We start from the raw sequence: 15,763 nt of genomic DNA, 5'->3' as shown, positions 1-15,763 counted from the left end.
CTAGAATAACCGCCTCAGGAGGAGGTTTCCAGTGAGAAACTACCTAAATTTAATTAGTAGCCTTTTGCCCCACCAAGATAACTCCTTGCTCCGCTCCACATAGAGAAATCTTAAGTAAGTTGTTTATGGGATTATCCATTTTTTTTTTTTGTTAAGGATGATTATCCACTTCAATTGGAAATGAATTCCTTAAAAAAAAAACTGTTGTTTCCATTAGTGCACTCTTGTTTCCGTTATAAAGACTAGTCAAACTTTGAATCTTAAACGTACGTAGTTAGCTGGCTTGATAGTATTTTGTCATCTAATTGACAATTATGTTCCCAACAACATCAACTTGGTAAAGAAAAACCAACAAAGGTCTCTACACCCCACAAAGACAGAAAAGAAAAACAAAGACTCGCATCCGCGAATACCGCGGCTATCCCAGAAAACCTCTCTCTCTATTCTATCTCTCTCTCTCTCTCTCTCTCTGGTGTCCGTCTGATCAAATTAGGAAGAATACCCACTGATGAAGACGGATTTGACACTGTTTCTTTTCTTCTTTCTTTTCTGTTTCCCTAATTTCTCTCTTTTATCCGCTCTCCCAGATTCGGTTGGTGAATCCAAAACGTATCTCTCTCTACTTTTTCTTTGTAGTTCCTTAATGATTTCATTCAAGAATCAAAATGACTTCTGTTTTTCTTTTATCTTCATCTCAGGCACGAATCCTCCTTTCGATTGAAACGAAGTTTTTCGAGCTTTGATCCGACCAGAGTTACCCAACTCTCTTGGCACCCCAGGTATCTCTCTCTCTAATTTCGTTAGGAATATGTTTAATTTTTTATTCTCTGATCTGGGCATTTGTGTTTTTGTACAGGGCTTTCTTGTACAAAGGGTTTCTCTCCGATGACGAATGTGACCACCTCATTATTCTGGCTAAAGATAAGCTAGAAATATCGATGGTGGCTGATAACGAATCTGGCAAGAGCATAAAGAGTGAAGTTCGGACAAGCTCAGGCATGTTTCTCAGTAAGGGTCAGGTGAACAACTTCCCCATCTCTCTCTAGAATTCCTAGGATTAGGGTTCAACTGATTTGAATGTTCTAATGTTTGATTGATCTGGTTTTTTACTTTTTCTTTCAAGTTGCTAGATTTAGATACACTGAATGGAGTATGAATTTGGGGTTTAATTGAATTAAAAAGGACAGATGGGAGTTCCATCTATCTAGTAATCTATCATTATGTGTGACTGCGAAACCCTACTTTTTCAGTTGGGAATTTTGTCGAACAGCTACACCCGTTTAAAAAAGCTTCTCGTTGTGATATAATTTCTGAAACAAATGACCCATCATCACCAATTGGCAATGAGTGGAGATGACCTAGACATTATGTTCTTGGTTGCTAGATCGCCCTTCTCCAATGTAGGACTACTCTCACGCGCTCCCTCACGTGTGGCGTTGTTTGAGCCTAACACGTTTTTTTTTCGGGTGTGGAGCGCGTGTGGTTGTTAAGTTTTAAGCCTATTATGTTTAGCTCTAGCTCCGATACCATGTTAAATAAGTGGTCATCCAACTCAAAACCAATTGGCAATGAGTGGAGAGGACCTAGATATCATATTCTTAGTTGTAAGATCGCCCTTCTCTCATGTGGGACTATTCTCATACATCCATGTACGATCTCGACAATCCCTCTTCCCAACTACTTAGCTTCAACGATGCCTTACATATGCTCGTCAAAGCTGAAAGGAAACACAGATAAATACAACCTCAGGAGCTATGTCCCTTACATCGCCTTGTAGACATTTTTCGGAATAAACATTAATTTAATATTAAGAATCTTGCCGATGTATCTTGTTTCTGAAAAATGTATTAACACTTGAGTTCTCTTAGTGCATAGTGACCACTCCTAGAAACCCGTGAAAAGACACTACTAAGAACATGAATTGTTATTCGTATCTCTTCCGCGTTGAGGTGTTGGGCGAATTATTGGCCTCATCTTGCTAAAACCATAATTAGTTCTTCATGGGCACTTTTGAGGTTGCCCATTTCGGCTAAGAGTAAAGTTGGTTTTATCTGTAACTCCTCTTGGAGAGACATGTTACAGCATGCGACGAGCTGAAACTTCACTACATGATAACCAAGTTCTGATATTGGCATTGTAGCTGAGTAATTCCCTTAATATTCATCATCAACCTCATTAAATTGCTTTTCTTTATTCAGTTAGAGGCTCTTTTGTCGCACTGTAAGATGTGTGGTAGAGTTTCTCATTAACGGTTGACATGAATATTCTTACGATCTTCTGATGATCGCAGATGCAGCTTAGAAGAAGCCTAACATTATATTAGTTCCATGTTTAGAAATTGATATTTTTATTTCCCTTTCAGTTCACAAAATATCATGTCTTGGGAAGCTTAATCAGTTTCTTTTTTGTTGAAACTTTGAATTAATTAATAAACGAAAGGGGAACTATACAACGAGAAAAGGGAGGGCGGCATCCTCACGATATCCACGCCTCCCAATTATACACAACATCTATGAAAGAAATGTTGCCAAACATAGGTAAACTTCTTGCCCAACCAAAAATTACAGATTTTATATCCTCCACGTCTAGCCCAGAGTTTTCATTAGCATCCTTGAAAATCTTGTTATTACGATCCTTCCAAATACTCCACACTATAGCAGATGGGACTAAGTCCCAGATATCCTTCTTTCCTCTTGGCTTAGGAATTTGTCCCATTGTTCGAACATACAAGCCACCGACGATGGCAAGCACCAGATGATGGCAACTGACATGAGGTAGTACGTCCAAAGGCTTTGCACCACTTTGCAATGGAGGAACAAGTGATTGCTTGATTCCTCTTCCTCCTTGCACAAGATGCAACGATTGATGATCATGAAGCCCCTATGTCTGAGAGCCACTGTTGGGATCCTATCGATAAAGGTCGCCCAAAGCATAAATCCAACTCTCGGAGGGGTACCCTTCCTCTTAAGAATTTTCACTAGTGTTGGATGCATGATTTGATCACCTGATTCCATCAACGAATAACACTACTTGACATACATCTTTTCTTTCTCCTCTTGTCTCCAAACTCTACTGTCTAGGTTACTGTCCAGCCTAACCTCCTAAAGAACCTCGAGCAACTCCACATAATCATTGATCTCCCAATCATTTAGGCTTCTTCTGGTTTTGATGTCCCAAGTCCCTGACTCTAAATTGAACATGTTGCTCACCATCACCTTCTTCTGTATCGCAATAAAAAATATACTAGGGAACCGATCCTTAAGGGCCATGTTCCCCAACCACATATCCTCCCAGAACAAGATCTTTTGGCCATTACCCACTTTCCACTTAGTTAGGCTTCTGAATTTGGTCAAGCTGTTTTGAATTCCTTTCCAGACTCCACGCCCATACGACGATTTTTGAGTTCCTGGTCAAACTTCCATAACCACTTAGTTAGAAGAGCCTGATTCATGAGCTTAAGATTCTTTATTCCCAGCCCTCCCTTAGCTCTTGGAGCCTTTACATAACTCAAAGCAGCCCAGTGTAGCCTTTTGGAGTCAGACTTGCCATTCTAGAGGAAATTACACATTTTTGAGTCGATCTCCTTCAACACTCCCATAGGAATAGAAAAAACAGATAAATAATATGTAGGAAGAGCTTGAATTACTGCTTTCAATAGTGTTATCTTACCACCTCTTGAGAGAACATGCCCTTTCCAAGAAGCCAATTTGTTGTTCACCCTCTCCATAGCCAGATCCCATAGAGATTTTGCCTTGTATCTATGTCCTAACGGTAGCCTCAGGTACGTTGAAGGGAGAAACCCCATAGGGCATCCGAAACCCCTCAGCAGTTCGTGATTCCTATTCCCTTCCCCTACCTTAGTAGCCTCATAAATGAAAGACTTATTAAGATTCACTTTCAACCCTGAACATAACTCATACCAGATTAAAATATCACGAAGTTTGTTAATCTGACCTATGTCTTCGTCAAGAAAAAATAGTGTATCATCAGCAAACTGAAGGTGGTTAATCCTTCTGCTGGAAGCCGCTACTTGAAAGCCAAAAATTCAATATCTTTCTTCCGCCTGTTGCATACAATGGCTCAGCACTTCGCCGACTAACAGAAATAGGAGGGGAGAAATAGGATCCCCTTGCCTAATCCCACGCGAACTCTGAAACACTGGGGAAGGCCTACCATTGATCAGAACCGAGAAAGTGACCGACGAGATGCAAACATATATCCAGGACCGCCATTTATAACCAAAACCCGTACGGTTTATGATTTGATAAAGGAAGTCCCAATTTATGCGATCATAGGCTTTTTCCAAATCTGCCTTAATGATAAAACCCCTTCGCCCTTCTTTTCTTCTTGAATCTATTAGCTCATTGGCCATCAAGGATCTGCCTGCCACCTATAAAAGCTCCTTGAAATGGAGACACAACCTTATCCATAAGCGAAGCCAACCTAGAGGCTAATACCTTCGAGATAATTTTGTAGGTCCCTCCCACTAAGCTGATGGGTCTGAAGTCAGTAAAAGAGGAGCTTTGATTTTTCTTGGGGATGTGAACAATAAAAGTCTGATTGAGTCTCCAGTCCAAATCCGCTGAATTCGAGAAGGCCTCAACCATTGCCACAAAGTCATCCTTAATAACATCCCAGCATCTACTATAAAAAGATATAGGAAAACCATCTGGGCCTGGAGCCTTATCTTTGGCCAAGTCAGCTATGCCTTTCGCACTTCTTTCTCAGACAGGTTTACCTCCAGCATATCGGCCTCATTGTGCATAATATGAGGAAGGTCCATGCCTTCAATACCCGGCCTCCAGAACTTAGGTTCACAGTATAGCTTACTAAAATAGTGTATAGCTTCTTCCATAATATCCTCTTCCTTGGTAATGTTACCATTATCTTGAATACTGATGCTAATTCTGTTTTGCCTCGCCCTACACTTCATGATTTTATGAAAGTAAGCTGTGTTTTTGTCTCCCTCTTTGAGCCAGATTGCTCTCGACTTCTGAAGCAAGCTAATCTCCTCCTGAGTCATTAGTTTCTCTAACTCGCACTTCATCTTCTTCCTTTCGGCAAACTCTGAAGCATCCAAAGTATGATACTCCTCCTTCTTATCGAGCTCGCAGATGTCTGACTGTAATTACCTAGTATCGTTTCTTTCATAGCTATAAGTTATAATGTTGTTCTAGATATCTTACTGCACGTAACTTACGATACTTGTGTCTTAAATCTGTTGGTAAAAAAGTGTTTATTTTGTTTTTCTTTCTTTTCTTTCAAGACATTACACAAAAAGTTTTCTGAAAGACTTTATATCAAAGATATAATTAAAAACTTATACTTTTGGGAGAGGAAAGAGAACATCAAAGATATCTGTGCGTACTCAGATATCAGATATTTATACTTTTTGTGTATCCCTCAATCGATCTCGTATCTTACTAGATACATTACCTCAGGAATGTCTTACCTTTCAATACACGAAAAAGTTACTTTTCCAGAACTAAGCTTGGAACTATTGTCTAAAAAGTTACTTTTCTTGGTACTTGCACATTAATATCTGTAGAATCCAATGAATGATTTTTTCATCCTTTGTAAGGTTATTGTTCGTTCCCTTGCAATTTACATTTTGTCATTTAGAATAGTAACAGTTTCTGAACTGCTTTTTTGGCGTTTATGTTCTTTCTTGAGGTTCTGCACTCACACTTTTCTCTAATAGTTGAAATGAATGCTTATTGCTTTTTGTATGCTCCAAAATTTCATTCTCTTTGTTTTTGTCTTTGAAGGATGAAATTGTTAAAAACATCGAGGCAAGGATTGCTGCTTGGACTTTCCTCCCAGAAGGTAGTTCTATGAAATGTTACTCATTTTCTGTGTACAGTTGTGGTTTATTTTTAGTTTAACATTGAGTTTCTGACAGAAAATGGGGAGGCCATGCAAATACTTCACTATGAAAATGGTCAAAAGTATGAGCCACATTTTGACTATTTCCATGATAAGGCTAATCAAGAATTTGGGGGTCAGCGTGTTGCTACTGTACTGATGTACTTGTCTAACGTTGAGAAGGGTGGAGAAACTGTCTTTCCCGATTCAGAGGTAAAATGAGTTCTATTAGCATTTATAATTTTTCCTAGTTATTTTGTGTTTCCAATTATCGAACATTCATCGGTTTGCAGAAGAAGTTATCACAAATTAAGGATGATTCCTGGTCTGACTGTGCCAAAAAGGGATATGCAGGTATTCTTAAACAATCTTAAAGTTGAATAACCCATATATACTCAATGTGTCAAATATACTGTTTAACTTCGTCCTGTCAATACAAAAATGTTTCTGTCAACACTTGGTTGCCCAAGTGGTTAATAGTGTTGACACAAACTCCAGCACCCTGGAGGTCTCAGGTTGGACTCCCAGAGGAGGTGGAATCCATGGTTATTGAATTTGGGTTATACCATGTTATGTAATACGTTGTCTTGCATGTCGGCTAGGTCTTTTTTGAGTGTGGAAGCCCACGTTGCTCTATGCAAACCCACTTTAAAAACCATGTACCATGTGGAACTGAGCTGAATGAGTCTAGGTGTTGCCTACAACGAATTTGGTTGGTAGTTGTTAAATCAAGTTGTGACTCTTGAGACTGTTAAAGTCCCAACCACAAGAACCAAATCTAAATATGGCGCCGAACCTAAAGCCTTGGATAAACTAGATGATGTTTATTACCGGTAAATGTTTGTTTATACTGTTATACAGTAAATACATTGGCAGTTCAAACCCACCAGATTTATTTAATTCACGTGCTCTATGTACTTCTCAATTTGCTAATTGTTTGAGTTTGTTCTTCACTTAAAAAGTGAAAACTCGGAAAGGTGATGCCTTGTTGTTCTTCAGTCTAAACCTAGACACGTCAGCTGATACGACGAGCTTGCACGGAAGCTGCCCTGTCATTGAGGGCGAGAAATGGTCTGCTACCAAGTGGATTCATGTAAAAGATTTCGAGAAACGAATAACACGAAGTAGTGGCACGGACTGCAATGACGAGGACGAACATTGCGAACAATGGGCAGCAGTTGGTGAGTGTGAAAAGAATCCAATTTATATGGTGGGATCTGACAATTCTATTGGATATTGTAGGAAGAGTTGTCGTGTTTGTTGATTTGATCAAAGGACATACAGATGGATCTCTTCTTATATATTCAGATTAGGGTTGGAGTTTTGCTAATGCTAATTACTTTAAGAGTTGTTGATATAATCCTCAGAACTAGAATGTATCAAACTTGATATCGAACTGGGGTCTTTGACACCCCTTTTGCAGAATTTAAGTATATTTTATACCACTTGTCTATCTTGATTTCTAAACAGGACAATGGTAAAGCAAAAGACTACGAATCCAGTGAATTGATTATTCCACCACTTCTTGGGGCATAATAAGATTACTACTTGTGTATATTAATTCGTCTGGCGAAAAGATTCAAGGGGAATTATGAAGCTGACATCTTTCAAACAATTTCAAGTCTTGAAGCTATTGACAGTGACCCTCGTAAAAGATATTGCTCCATAATAAAGAGAAAAATATATAATGTTGAATTTGTTCACCTACTCACTCCCAAATTACTTTCTTACAACAATCAAACAAGCCATCCAAAGAATTGCAGATCACAACTGTGTAAAGATTTAGCTATCCATGCAACTTATAGCATTGATTATAAATGTCTCGCACTTCATCTTTTTCAACTTTATAGAGAGGGATCTGCTACTCTGTGTAGTGGTACAAAATCTTCAGAGATCCTAACAAAAAAACACAACAAGAAAATTAAGTTCTTCGCCACACGCACAAACAGTTACATTCTCAAATATACTTTCAGTTTTATAGATGCAAAGAAAGAGAAGGAATGAAGTTCTTTCTCACCTCCAGAAGGATCGTGTGTAGTAAAGAATTAGAATCTAGAGTTGCTTGGGATTCTCACTGCTCCAACTGGCATTGTAACAGCTCGTTTTCGTCTGAAGTATATAAATGACCCACTAGATAACACTAAACACAACATAATCCCCTGTCGAAAAAGTAACTTAAAGATCAGATAATCCACCTACATGTAGTGAGTATAAACCCAATGTTAAGCTTTTACCTACTTTTAAGGAAATCAGACTAGAAAAGAGAATACCTCGAAACCAATCACTGACAACTTCTCTTCATTTACTGCCGGTATACAACTCCTGTATGTAGTATAAGCTTGTCTTTTATCGTCTGGTGTAGGTGAGTCCTCCAACAGTCTTCTACTTTTTATGAGAGAAGAGAGATCTTCATCTAGCAACAATGAATTTGCGTTTGCATCAACAGAGGAGACTTCCAGAGTTGATCGATTTTTCTTCGACTTCTTGCCCTTTGATTTCTTCGGACCACCTATGACTTCTACGCATTTCAAAGGGATACGATAGCCAGTCTCACTGCATCTAAATTTTTCTTCACGCTATAAAAATATTAAGAAAAACCAGAAGTCTCTAAGTACAACAATGAAATTTGTCAACTGCCAAGTAGAAAAATGGAGATGTGAATACATTAAAGATCCAAATACACTCTCAAACGATATGAAGCAAATCCCTCATACAATCTGCAACCGATTTCATGATACTCCAACAGGCACTACTACCCCAACCTGAAGCTTAGGCGGAAACTTATAGACTGTAGATCTTAAGAATTCAGACAACCCCAAACGAGTAAGAGTCCCCTTTGGGTTTTGGTCACTCCAGAAACTCTATATGCCATTGCATTTAGTGTTTCAAATCTCACCCACCATTTCTTTGTACTCTAATGAATAGATTCAGTAATAGTAAATTGTGTGAAACAAAATCTTTACTCTGATTCTCCCAATTTGTTTTCAAAAATATATCAATCAAGTAGTTCTAAAATCTCTTCTAGATAACTAGCTAAAATTTTCAATTTTTTCAATTTTATCGAAGATGAAATTTGGGAGGAAATGTCGGTATAGATAGATAGTATAAAACATATTGTGTCTGAAAAGGGGTTCAACACGATCTACTGCCATACTAGCGTAGCAATCACTGAAGATGGGTCCCACTAACATACGCATAATAGGCAGGGAGTCGTACCTCTGTAATTGTTTGATTTGTTTTTTCCACTTATTTTACCGGGTATTGGACTAGAAAAGAGAAAACCAAAAGTTATAGAGGAGCTGTGAATACATTAAAGATCCAAATACATTCTCATACAACATGAAGCAGGCCAGTCGCCCAATCTGCTAACAACTTGGTGATATTCCAACAAGCACGACTACACCTACCTGACGCTAAGGCGGAAACATATGCTAAGGACTGCATATCTTCAGTATTCAGGCAACCCTAATTGATTGAGAATACCCATTGGGTCTTGGTCTAACCAGAAACTCTCTATGCCCATGCATTTAGTGTTCCAAATCTCACCTACAATTTTGTAGTACTCTAACGAATAACAATTCAGTAATGCTAGATTGGGCGTACCAAAATCTTTACTCTGTTTTCCCAATTTTTCCCAAAAAAATCTATGATGACTTCTACAAACTCTTCGAGCTAACTAGCTAACGTTTAAGAACTTCAATTTTATTGAGATGAAAATGTCTGGGAGTAGATGCCGATATAGATAACTAATATTTTATAGGTAGCACAAGGAAATAACTAATATTTCAACAAGTAAACTTGCAGTTTTTTGGCTGTTTTATACGAGATCACGTAAAATTCAATTATGAGGTTTTGAACAATTTTGGATGTGATAAGGTAAAAAAGTTTTTGAATCGTGATTTGTGTATTGACATTATCCCACTTTGCTTGCACATTAGAATTTGTGAGTTAGGCAAAGTCTTGGGCAATCCTTTTCCTTACAAACCAGTTCTCAGTGGGTGTTAAACCGATGTGGCTCTAACATGGTATCTGAGCTAGTGTTTGAGGAAGGTGAAACTTTGTAACCTAATCCTAAGTACGAGCAACGAGAAGCGCCTAGTGACTCCATCGCTCGCATTGCGGGGAAGTATTAGCATTATCCAACATTGTTTAGGCATTAGAATATGTGATGTATATAAGTCTCAAGCAACCCTTTGTCAGTAACCCGGTTTTCAAGGAGAGTGGGGCCTAGTGGACTCTAATATCATGAATGACATGAGCAATTAAGAGCAAACTCAATAGTTGGGAGCTGCCAACCCCCAGCCTGGGTGCTCCGAGAGGGGGCCCTTAGCCATTGGGGCTCCCACACCTGTCCAGATTGTTGGTTTGAGGGGATCCTTTTTTTTTAATTTTCTCTTTTTAAAGTTCTTTTTTTTATTTCTTCAAATCCTTGTTAGCAATTTTTTTCTTCTAATCCTTTTTTGAGTCCCATTCATAGAAATAAACGATTGACACATGTTAAATTGAAGCCAAGAATTTTGTAATGGAAAATTAGAACTAAAATCCCACACACGTACATCACACACGCACTAAACAAATTAAATTTGGGTTGTGAGCCTCTCTTGGAGTAGAGAAATCAAAAATTTAGAGATTCCCAAAATGAGATGGGATCCTCCCACTCAGGAGCCTCTAGTGGGTTTGCTCTTAGGTTCTTTTTCTAAATCATAGTTTTTCTAAAATACTACATATAGAAACTACTACATTAGTCAGAAGAAGAGCATCCATTTCCTTTCACATTGTTGTTCACCCCCTTTATGAAAAACTTTGGAATCAAATCTAACCGAGCCATTAATCTTCACCTTTTAGAAAACTGTTCATTTCTTGAACTAATGAATCTAATAACTTTCTCTAAATCCTAATTGAGGAAAATATCAAGTAACCCACAAGTCTCCATTTACATGGCACCATAATTAAGTCAACTGTTCTTATTTCTGGAAATCAAAATCACACAACCCAGAATCAATTTCTACATTATCTCACTAGGGCTATAAACTAAGATGGATCAGAGAAATTTCAGGTTCCTTAATTGCAGATATAACTGAATTAAGAAGAGTAAAATAGACAAGAAAATAAGTATGTGTTTACCTTTTCAGAGTATAGACAGGGAACACAGGGTCCAGAAGGAGAGCATTCAAAGGTAACGTTTCCACCACCAGGGGTTTCCCTGAAACTCAAAAGTGAACGACTTCCTCCTCTCACAGTGCTGTAAATCAGAAATCAGAAATTTCTCAAACCAGATCTCAGTAAGATCAATGAAATTTATGGTAATCTGAGAAGGAAGAAAGGGTACCTCAGGGAGACGACCAGGGTGATATAAGATGAAGATATGGAGATCAAAAGAATGGAAGGTAGAATTAGGGCTTGGAAAGAGAGGATTGGGGAAATCATGATTATCTCTCCTCCCAGTCCACGACTGGGTATGGTTTTCTTTTTTTTCCCCTTTCCTGATTCTCCTCTCAAACGAGCAAATAATTCTGCAAATCAACTTCCTCATGTTCTGGTTTAGATACAACAATTGACCCGACCCAATTCCAGCCCGAATACTTTTTTCCTCTTTTTATTTTTATTTTTTTTGAGAAATCAACTACTGTCCACGTAAGTCGTTACAAGGGATTGATACATCATGAAGGTGTGATGAACACGATAACTGTCTAATTTAAATCAAAATAAAAGAGGCCTAAAGCCTGAAAACATGAAAGAGGCCTAAATCCGGACAAATTTATTACATTATTTACTATATATATAAAAATCTTGATGACAAACTGTTTCAACAGAGACTCGACCCACGACCTCATGGGCTTAAGAGCGGTGTCCAACCGCTGCACCAAAGAGTGGTGGACACATCTTTTTTTCCATCTAATCTTGATTTTCTTTTCTTTTTTGCTAGAGGGGGAAATAATTTGTTGTGACGTTTTTTTTTGTTCCTTCCACTCCATCACTATATTTTTTGAGTTAATTCCTATTTAGCCCCTACTTTGTGACCAGCTTCCTTTATGGTCCCTTTTTTTTCGTAAATTCAAATATGGCCCCCTTTTCTTAACACCGTCAGTCAACTTTTATGGTTAATCTTTTTGTTTCCATTATTACCCTTGTTTATAAAAGGATTTTGGAAATTCAAATTTGACCCCCTTAAAAAATGTGTTGATTCCGAAAAAACTTAAGTTGTTTAGAAAAAAATAGGGGTCAAAACAGAATTTCTTTTAAAAATACCAAACACACTTCTCTCACCTCCATGTCATCACCAATATGCCCACGTCATCACTCACCTGCCACCTCACCATCTTCTCCGGCAATGGTCGCCGGCCGGAAAAAATTCTGGCGACCATGTTTTTTTTTTCTTCTCTTCTTCTATCTTCTTCTTTTTCTTCTTCATTCTCTTTCTTCTTTCTCTTTCTTCTTTATTCTCTCTCTCCCTCTCCTTTCTACTCTCTTTCTCTCTCTCTATTGCTCCGGCGAAGGGGAGGATCTCGTCTGGTTTCAAGACCAGACGAGAGTCTGGCCTGGTTTCCAGACGAAACCAGGCCGGTTTCGTCTGGAAACTAGTGCTACGGCGAAGGCGTCCTCCCCTTCGCCGGAGCATTAGAGAGAGAAAGAGAGTGGAAAGGAGGGAGAGAGAGAGAATAAAGAAGAAAGAGAAAGAAAAGAGAGAATAAAGAAGAAAGAGAAATAAGAGAGAGAAAGAAGAAGAAGAAGAAAAAAAAAAAAGATGGTCGCCGGAATTTTTGCCGGCCGGCGACCATTGCTGGAGAAGATGGTGAGGTGGCAGGAGAGTGATGACGTGGCACATTGGTGATGACATGGAGGTGAGAGAAGTGTGTTTGGTATTTTTAAAAGAAATTCTGTTTTGACCCCCAATTTTTTTCTAAACAACATAAGTTTTTTGGGAATCAACCCATTTTTTAAGGGGGTGAAATTTGAATTTCCAAAATCCGTTTATAAACAAGGGTAATAATGGAAACGAAAAGATTAACCATAAAAATTGACTGACGGTGTTAAGAAAAGGGGGTCATATTTGAATTTACGAAAAAAAGGGGGCCTATAAAGGAAGCTGGTCACAAAGTAGGGGGCTAAATAGGAATTAACTAATACTTTTTCTCCACTTTGGGGATGATCGCCGATAAACAACCATTAGCGACAATCTTTAATTTTTCCAATTTTTTTCTCTGCCACCACCTTCGACCGTCATTGTTCTCTCTTCTCCTCTCTCTCTCTCTCTCTCTATTTTCACCCCTCTCTCTCTCTCTCTCTTCTCCTCCCTCTTTCTGTCCCCTCTTCTCATCTCTCTAGATTTTTCGGCAAAGTGGATTATCCTCCTTCGCGCGGAAGGTATTGGACTAGTTGGGGGAAATCCAAAACCAGTTCATATTGTTTTTGGGATCTCCCAAACCGATTTTTCGGTGAAGGGATCCTCTCCTTCGCTGGATTAGATAGAGAGATAGAAGAAGAGATGGAGGAATAGAGAGAAGAATAAAGAGAGAGGATGGGAGGGAGTAGTAGGGAGAGAAGAAGGATGAAAACAGAGATTGTGGTTGTATTGGAAGGAGAGAAGAAGAAGAAGAAGAAGAAGAAGAAGAAGAAGAAGAAGAAGAAGAAGAAATGGTGGTGGTGGTGGTGGCCAGAGTTGGAGTTCGTGGTTGGAGTTGGAGTTGGTGGTAAGAGATGATTTGTTCCCCTTTAATTTTTGGTCCCGAAAGATTTGTCAAAACTCACATTTTCCCTTTAAAATTTTGTATCCCGTAAAATTTTCTTATTTCCCTAAAGAACCCACTTTTTTAAAACAAAATACCTTATAAACCCAAATTACATCCGCGTATTGTTTTATTTTGATGGGACTAAATCGTTACAAGATGATTTAGTAATGATACTTCTCGCTAGGTTATGGGCTATTACATTAGGTTGAATAATGCATTTTGAGAATTGAATTGAAGAAAATGATTTCTTAAGATCTTGAAGGCCATGCAGAGTTGCTTGAGTAGTCCAATGGAGAATGGATCATTTACCTTAAAGGTTGAAAGTGATTGTTTGAGTGTCGTTCTGAATGGTGTTCTGGTTTAGGTCCAAAAACTTTGCCCATAAAACTCTTTCTACTATCGCCTTAGCTCCACCCTATTCACTATCTCGTGTCTGGTAAGCCTCCTAGTGGTGATGATCATGGATGACTAAGCCAATTCTCACTTTCTCCGTGATGTCTATAAAAGCTGCATCGACGTTAATTTTGTAAAATTGGCCTGGAAGAGGAATCCCTATTGCATGTGTGGAACTATGGAGTATGACATCCTCTATCGTGTCTCAAGTGGTGATGTTCTGGGTCTTTGGGAAGTTTTGAATATGTGTCACTATTTCGTCTGGCTAAGTACCCTTTCCTAAAATGAGACTTATAACGTGCTTTCCATATCATCCATAGAATAATTAGGAATAAAGACAATTGTTGAGTTCCGTCTGCTTGCTGAAGCGAAGTCTAGGATAAAATCCATGTTGTCATAAATTATATTCTAGAAGATTGAACGTTAAAATAAAGCCAGATATTTCTAACATAATCACAGTGTAATAACGCATGTACAATTGTTCAGTCCCGTCTGCTTGCTGAAGCGAAGTCTAGGATAAATTCCATGTTGTCATAAATTCTATTCTAGAAGATTGAACGTTAAAATAAAGCCAGATATTTCTAACATAATCACAGTGTAATAACGCATGTTCGATCGTTATTTCTTGATTGCATATTTGACATATGTCTGAGTGATCTAGTATTTAGCAGTTCGTGTTTATACTGGTATGGACCCAGTGCAACATTTCTATAAGAATAATTTAATTTTCGGAATAATATCAAGATATCAATGAAAAACCAATTTATAGGAAGATGTCTATATAATGTTGAGATGTAGAGAGAGTCCATTTTAATTAATCACTTCCTGATTTATGAATATTAATAGCCTGAAATAAGATGAACAATGTTATCCTCAAAGGTTTCCTTAAGAATGTTTTGATTCCATTTTCCATGGGATAAAATTGTGACACTCTACTGAGGTTAAATGTTGGTGATTAGCAATAGGGGGTTTATTGTTCGAACTCCAATAGTCTGACCAGATGTCCACCTTTTGGCCATGTGAATTTCTCATATGGAATTATTATTTATATATTTGTTTACTTTATAGATGTTTTTCCAAATCCAAAAACGGTGATTTTTCGGTGTTATATTGATTCGAGTGATGAAAATATTTAACTCTAAGGAATTCTGCCTAAGGAGCACTAAACTCCGTCTTAAGGCGCCATGCCAATATAAGAAAAGTTTGTCTGAAGTTTCTTATGTTGAATCCTAAACGTCCTGTTTTCTTGGAAGAACAAATGGACTCACAGTTCATTGTATGAAGTTTCTTATGTTTTCCCAACCAAAAAAAGCTTTAAACGACCTCGATGCGTTTACAAATTCCTTTAGGAATCACGAAATATTGCATCTGGTATATGGGGACGACTGCTACTATTATCGAAATAACAATAGAGCGACCAACTTGTGACATAAATTGGATCTGCCATGCTGAGAGCTTATGCTTGATTGAGTCAATCAATTTAGAACACACAAAATTTTCCTTTTTCCAGTGAGAAGTTAAGCCCCTAGTAACTATCCAATGAAGAGCTACGATGAACTTTAGGATTGCGAGAAGTCGATTGTTTGAATTTTGGTTGAGTGGTATTTGAGAAATAAAATTTGAGATTTCAAGTAGTTAATCAGTTGACCTGAAGAATCACAAAATTTTTTTTTTTGAATAGTCTTAAGACTATGAATATCTTCGAGATAATTTTTTACCGAAAATGATACAATCATGGGCTAGGAATAAGTGATGAATGTTCGAGATTGATTTGG

General features: G+C 38.1%; 2 protein-coding genes across 4 annotated transcripts; one reads left to right on the top strand and one right to left on the bottom strand.

The window, feature by feature from the left end:
• The first annotated feature begins 262 nt into the window (after nucleotides 1-262).
• Nucleotides 263-7,420, top strand: LOC147567737 (putative prolyl 4-hydroxylase 7). 3 transcript variants are annotated; one of them, XR_015230837.1, is made up of 8 exons: nucleotides 263-609; nucleotides 699-779; nucleotides 857-1,019; nucleotides 5,769-5,826; nucleotides 5,903-6,078; nucleotides 6,159-6,219; nucleotides 6,828-7,266; nucleotides 7,336-7,420. XR_015230837.1 is itself a non-coding variant. In XM_086654326.1 (7 exons), the coding sequence occupies exons 1-7, from the start codon at nucleotides 509-511 to the stop codon at nucleotides 6,867-6,869; spliced, it is 645 nt and encodes a 214-aa protein (XP_086510452.1). In that variant the 5' UTR covers nucleotides 263-508; the 3' UTR covers nucleotides 6,870-7,310. The 3 variants fall into 3 exon arrangements, 2 of the variants coding, with proteins under 2 accessions (XP_086510452.1, XP_086510451.1); XM_086654326.1 differs by lacking the exon at nucleotides 7,336-7,420 and having other exon boundaries at nucleotides 6,865-7,310; XM_086654325.1 differs by lacking the exon at nucleotides 7,336-7,420 and having other exon boundaries at nucleotides 6,828-7,310.
• A 91-nt stretch (nucleotides 7,421-7,511) lies between these two features.
• LOC147567736 (structural polyprotein) lies at nucleotides 7,512-11,442 on the bottom strand. Its single transcript, XM_086654327.1, has 5 exons — nucleotides 11,195-11,442; nucleotides 10,990-11,107; nucleotides 8,136-8,441; nucleotides 7,883-8,024; nucleotides 7,512-7,761 (listed from the first exon to the last, which is right to left on the bottom strand). The coding sequence occupies exons 1-4, from the start codon at nucleotides 11,290-11,292 to the stop codon at nucleotides 7,911-7,913; spliced, it is 636 nt and encodes a 211-aa protein (XP_086510453.1). The 5' UTR covers nucleotides 11,293-11,442; the 3' UTR covers nucleotides 7,512-7,761; nucleotides 7,883-7,910.
• Nucleotides 11,443-15,763: the final 4,321 nt, after the last annotated feature.

This window comes from Eschscholzia californica, unplaced genomic scaffold, assembly GCF_041429995.1.
Source record: "Eschscholzia californica isolate CP2 unplaced genomic scaffold, dmEscCali1.0.p SCAF_1, whole genome shotgun sequence".
Classification (NCBI taxonomy): domain Eukaryota; kingdom Viridiplantae; phylum Streptophyta; class Magnoliopsida; order Ranunculales; family Papaveraceae; genus Eschscholzia; species Eschscholzia californica.
This window is presented reverse-complemented; position numbering and strand designations above follow the sequence as displayed.